Here is a 6,083-nt window from a genome sequence, read left to right as displayed (position 1 = left end):
CAGCTTGGTGGATTGAGCCCCCAAAGCCCACGGGTGAAATGTGATGCTTGCGCCTCAAAACCATTCGCGTCTCACCATGACCGCATTACCAGTGTCAAGTCAGCCACAATAACAATTTGCCTTCCGGTTACAACTTTCATAATAAAATCCTTTTTTACGTAGATGCGTTTCAACGGCCTTTTGACTAACAGTGGTGCTTTTATTTTGAAAGATAAAATCCCCTTTCATCCGGTCTTGTTGTGGCTACCTCTGGTCGGCTTGACGCATCTGACCGCATTTATCTCCAGCACAGGGAGCCTGCGAGCAACAACTTTCTAGATTGACACAGAATGGAGAGAAGCTGACGCACCGTTATTTACCGGACCGTTAAGTTTTATCCTCAAGCCTTTACCCATGTCATCACAGCCTACATGGTGTGCTAGTGCTTGACCTTAAAAAACTAGTTGGACGGCAGTTTTTGTAACTTTGACCACTGACGCGCTGACAAATCCTCCTTATTTTTCTTTTTTGGACACTTTCACGGCGTTATTACGCGTGATGCGCAAAGGGATGGCTCCTCTTCTGAGACGAAAAACGGGAGTACAAAATGTTTTTTACGTGTATCTTTCTATTTCAATGGCTTATTCTTATAACATTGACTTAGAACATCCTTTAGTGTTCCGTGGACCAGATTCTAGTTTCTTTGGCTATTCCGTGCTGGAGCATTATCATGACAATACACGCTGGTGAGTCCCATAATGTACTGTGATGATACTTATACTGTTATTCACTCTCAAGGATGCTGTGAAGTTGTACTTTTAAGTGACTGCCACTCTGGTTTATACGCAGTTTAACTTTTGTTGTTGCAAATGTTTCTGAAGTGTTGTGAACCATTCACGTTTGTGAGCACAGGCTGCATCCCAATATGCATGCACAGTATTCTGCAAGAAAAGAATGCTTGCAAAAAAAAAGCACTTTTCATCTGTATTAACTTACAGTAATGCTTTGTTCACTTTGCTGCGGGCATTTCTTTTTTACTGGTAAGCTATTTGTTCCCACATGCTGTCACATACCTAACCGTTTATCACTGAAGAGAGTTTGCTGTTATTTTGACCATCAGTATTAAATAAGATTTACTTTTTAATTTGACAGGCATTAGGGCTGTGATACAGATTAAAACTCAGAGGTGCCTGGCAAGTGACAATCATATTGTGTCCTATTGTCTTCCTTCTGTTAATGTCTGCAGGGTGTTAGTAGGGGCTCCGAGGGCAAACTCTACCTACAGTAGCTCTGTGCGCAGTCCTGGAGCTGTGTACAAGTGTCGAGTTCACAGCAACCCAGAACGCCGCTGCACAGAGATGGACCTGGGAAGAGGTCAGTCACCACAACCTGTAGCCTCAGTACAAGAGCTTAGTGACACAGTAACACACAGCCTCAGCCTGGTCTACACAATGTACTCACACACAACACACACCTTTCAGAAATGAACTCATCTCACATGGGAGTTCATTCTCTGGCTTTAGTTCATTCTCTGGACCCTGGAAGAGTTTCCCTGGTAGTCTCCACTCCTCATAAACAGCCAGAACCATTCACTGCACACAGTGCTGCAGTCCCACTGACAAGACCTGTGTTCAAAAAAATGCCAGGAGTGTTCCTTCCTCCAGCCTTTTCTTGTACAGGCTCCGCATAAACTCCCCAAGCATCTGTTTTGTTTTATCGGAATAATACAGCCTTATACTAGCCTTAACAGTGTGACAGTTGTTCTTTCATTATTGGACCTGCTATACGGCAGACATGCAAAATAGAAGAAATTTCTGTGTGCAGAAGTCCAGAAATATTTTGATAAATATGATTAATGCTTCTGCTAATATTTTCCAAGCGCTTGAGCCAAAAAAGTGGAGTTGAGTTGTAGAGTTCCCACCCCCAGCTCTGTTCTTGTGGTCAAGAAAGCCGGGGTGTATGCATGGCTTTAATATTAACCCCCCTGCTCAGTCAATGTGTCACCAAGAAAACATACATTATCACAGTGAGCATCAGGGCAGACATGCAGTCCCTCTGTCTGAGCTGCACTCGCTGAACCACATGGGCCGGAGGAGCTGCACTCTGGTGGGCCCAGCAGAACCTAGAACAGATGGTCATAGAAATAACAGCACTTCCAACTGCATACCAATATACTGAATCAATTGTCTTGAGGGAGAAAGGGAATAAAATGTGGATGGGCACAGCTTATTGAAGTCAAGCACTTTTAATTTGATATTTGGACTCTAAGAAGAGGAGCCACAGTGCTGATCCCTGCTCATTCTCTTATGCCAACAGATCTTTGTCTGTTTTATTTCCATTATTCTCCTAATTATGCACATTTCTTTTAATTTACTTCTACTGGATTTATGTTTTTTTCTGGTAATTTTTTTATTATTTCTTTCCCAATTAAGTGTCTTTCAGATCCTCACAAGGTTTTAAAAGGATTCACAAAGTCCCTGATCCCAAAGTACTTACTTTACTTACTTACTTTAAGGCAATATGAGACAACAACTACTTGCAAAAGCTACATTTTTAGTAAATAGTCTTCCACTTTATATTATATGTAGTCATTCTCTCCTATGTCGTGCCCTTCCCTCATAGTTTGAATGCCTGTGATACAGACTATATCTTAACCTGATAGCAAACTGCTTTGTGAGCAGAGATATAAACATGCTTGCATGATTGAAATGATAGTAATTCAGGTTAGATAACTTATCTGAGAAAAGGTGGTTTACAGTATTGAACATAATTGAGCTGTACGGTTAACCACAAATCACACAGTTGTTGTGAAATACAGCAGATTAGTCACAACATTTGGGCAGACGTGCTATTTCTTAGATTTTTATGCTGTACAGTGTGTCAAACCGTCAATTGTGTCAACATCACTTGTGCATTCAGCGAAGATAAAGAATACCAGAAGTTGCTTAAGTAACCTGCTCCAAGACATCCTCTGACCTGATGACTCAGCGTCTGAAAACTGCTCTCATTGTCTTTCAGGAAACAAGCCGAGAGAGTCGTGTGGGAAGACGTGCCAGGGAGACAGGGATGATGAGTGGATGGGGGTCAGTCTGGCCCGCCAGGACAGAGCCAACGGCAAAATATTGGTGAGTTCAGGGACAGAACACTCTAGTCACTTCAGCAAATTATTTAATGCGAACCATGAACACCCGTAAAAACAGACTCGATTATACCACCATCATTGTTGCAAATGTCTTACCATGAACCGCATTGTTAAACCACAGCTGGTCCCAACATCAAAACCCTCCCCTAGCAAAGCCTTTTCCCTCCAATCCTCCGTGTTCAAGGAGCGGCCAATGTTACATGCGTAAGCTCTAGTGAATCTGAATGTTTTGAATTACCCAGGCTAACAAGACGGAGTTCAAAATAATGAATATGAATGATTTTTTGCATACACAAAGCTGCAGTAACAACAGAAGTAAAAAAGATTTGGAAATGGTTGTGCGGTTACATAATGTCGTGAAACATGTACCTAGTTTTTGGTGCTGGAATAGTCAGTGGAAAGGGGTTTGTCAAAAGCAGATCTTGTTTATAAAAAAATGAGAGATAGATTTGGAGAAATCAGCAGACTGCCTGGTGGTGCTAATCCCAGAGGTGCTTGGCTGGGTGTTTGCACAGAGATCATAGGGCAGCTGGCTGAGTTTGTTTAGGCTTCAGCCTCTCTGCGGTGGGCCCGTCCAAGGGCGGCCTTTTCATTAAACGTTAACCCCCGTCTCCTGCGGCGGGTAGTGAAGGACTTCTCTCTGGCCCCGGAGGGAGACCCAGCGGCCTCGCAGGACAGTCTGGAGGCGACTGGCGGGCTGGGGAACTCTTGAAGTCCTTCTCAGCCACGCGGATGTACTGTAAACACTCCCGGCAGGTGTGAATGTGCTTGAATACCTATTGTTAATTGACTTCCTCCTTAGGGAGTTCTGAAAAATCACAAGAATTCCTCTGTGTGAAGAGGTCCAGATCAGTGTACGGCCAATCAAAGCTATTTTATCTTGAATACGTTTCTCTTTTGGTCCTGTTTTTCTTTTTTATCTTAGTGGAATCTATTGGCGCGATTTCCAAACCATTACCCTTGGCTTTACTCGTCAGTCAAAATTTGAAGACTTCTTGGAGTTGTCGGTTTTGGATGATTTTTGCGTGTCCAGTTGTATAACAACAAGCGTTCGGTTCCAGTTTGGTTCCAGGCTCTCCTGCGGGCCTGTGATAAGGGAAAGGTAGTGACTTTCTGGAGCCACGTGTTGGTGGGCCTCTCCGGGGAGCGCGGATGCTTGTTTTTATCTCATCTGAATAGACTCACGTTCCTGCGAGAGGAGGGAAACGGCTGCTTGGCAGATGTGAGCCGTGGTGATTTCATCTGCGCTCTCACTGAAGGCCTCGTTCGCGACCAATCAGCTCTCCCACCGAACAGGAACATGACAACAGCACAACTCCATACATGGTCTGCTTCTGTCAGAGAAACAAACCCATAACAGCCTCCTCCACAGAACTTGTCTGCTTGTCTGAGTTGCATGCGAGCCTAAGAGGTTTTCTTGCTATATTCGTGCCAGCTGATTGATTTTTTTTTCCAAGGGAACTGCTTCTATTATCATAATTGACGCAAGTGAGAGTAATATATACTCAAACAGGGGGACTTTTTGCTAGTATTGCTGGTGCTGTCGGCCAAGCTGTCCTTTGAAACACGAGTATTTCTCAACACAGCATCTTGCTCCCAGACAGTCATCTGACGCCCTGTGTGTGCCCACAATCTGCAGAGCTCTTATATTCATTTAGATTGGCTGTGTGGAGGGACTGGGGAGTTCTACGGTGCGAGGGGAAATGAGCTGAACTTTGCCTGTAGAAAAGCATCCAGAACTGTCCCCGGAGCCACGGGAGCCTGACCGCCCTCCCCGGGGTACTAAATTATTACCACATTTACACATTTATGTGGCACGATTTGTGCAAAGTCTGAAATCTACTCTGTGTTTTCCTATTTGCTTACCGATCTGTGGAATGTTTTGTTTTGAAAAACACGGCGGCAAAATATTGTTTCGAGCGTTACTCAACGGATTTTTGACAAAGAAATGTACTCCCTGTTTCAGCTGCAACATAATAAAGTAGGAGTTTGTTTGCTCTCTGTCTTTTGATCCACTTACTTTTTTTTACTGTAGCCCCTAATGTCTCCCAAATGGCTGTTAAACCTTGTGCACTTTGGTCTAGTTGCACTCGGTCTAGTTGCCTGTAAAGCCTTTGAGGAGCTGGTTTGAAATGAGAACTTTTAGGACCTGAAACGTTAATGTGAAGATGCTATGAGGACTCTCTTCTCGCTGCATATGCAAGTTTGGGAAACGCAAACGTTAAGCTGTAGCTGAGATATTCACACCACAGACCATGGCTGTTATGGTCAGAGCTGGATGGGCTTTAATTCCCCTCTCATTGACGCTCATTTGACAGCCACAGAGACACAGTGACTCCAGCCCAGAGAGAGAGAGGGGCTCCCATGTCTGCTCTACTGCCTGTATGAGCTTAAACAGTCAGCATGTTAGAGGAAAGACTGCAGCATCAAGTGTTTGTGTACAGAGTGAGCATGTGTCTGATTTTCTTTTTTCTCATGCTTCTGGTGCAGGCTTGCGCTCACCGTTGGAAAAACGTCTACTACAGCTCGCAGCATATCCTCCCCCATGGGTATTGCTCCATCATCCCTCCAACGCTCCAGGGAAGGACGCGGCCGCTCATCCCTTGTTATGAAGGTACGGTATAGACACCATGGTGGTTCAAGCACGGGTCAGACATCATTTGGGCTTTTCTTCAAGCCAAACAAGCTTTAACGCAACACATACACTAGACGGGACACATTGCTGAGACTGTAGAGGGCTTGTACCCTCGTCTGTAGATGGGGAGTGGATAGACTTTGTCATGGCACATGATCTCCGCAGCCATCACCCTGAGTTATGGAGCCCTTCCCCTGCCTCTGGCCTCTGACTGGCGTTTTGGCACTGAGGACTAGTAGCAGGAGAGGCTTGAAGTGCGCTCCCTCTTTTTCTCAGTCCAACACAAGTACTTTGGCAAGACCCAGCACCTGGGATTTTGAAGGCCAC

General features: G+C 44.7%; 1 protein-coding gene across 1 annotated transcript in view; it reads left to right on the top strand.

Annotated features, from left to right (window-relative positions):
* Window positions 1–329: 329 nt before the first annotated feature.
* The window catches only part of itga9 (integrin, alpha 9), a 48,159-nt gene continuing 42,405 nt past the window's right edge, over window positions 330–6,083 (top strand). Inside the window, exons 1-4 of the mRNA XM_071897963.2 lie at window positions 330–725; window positions 1,226–1,353; window positions 2,998–3,104; window positions 5,612–5,735. Coding sequence (XP_071754064.1) covers window positions 538–725; window positions 1,226–1,353; window positions 2,998–3,104; window positions 5,612–5,735 — 547 coding nt within the window. The 5' untranslated portion in view covers window positions 330–537. The remainder of the gene's footprint in view (window positions 726–1,225; window positions 1,354–2,997; window positions 3,105–5,611; window positions 5,736–6,083) is intronic.

This window comes from Centroberyx gerrardi, chromosome 15 (genome assembly GCF_048128805.1).
Source record: "Centroberyx gerrardi isolate f3 chromosome 15, fCenGer3.hap1.cur.20231027, whole genome shotgun sequence".
Classification (NCBI taxonomy): domain Eukaryota; kingdom Metazoa; phylum Chordata; class Actinopteri; order Beryciformes; family Berycidae; genus Centroberyx; species Centroberyx gerrardi.
Note: the sequence above shows the minus strand (reverse complement) of the source record. Positions and strands in the feature narration are given on the sequence as shown.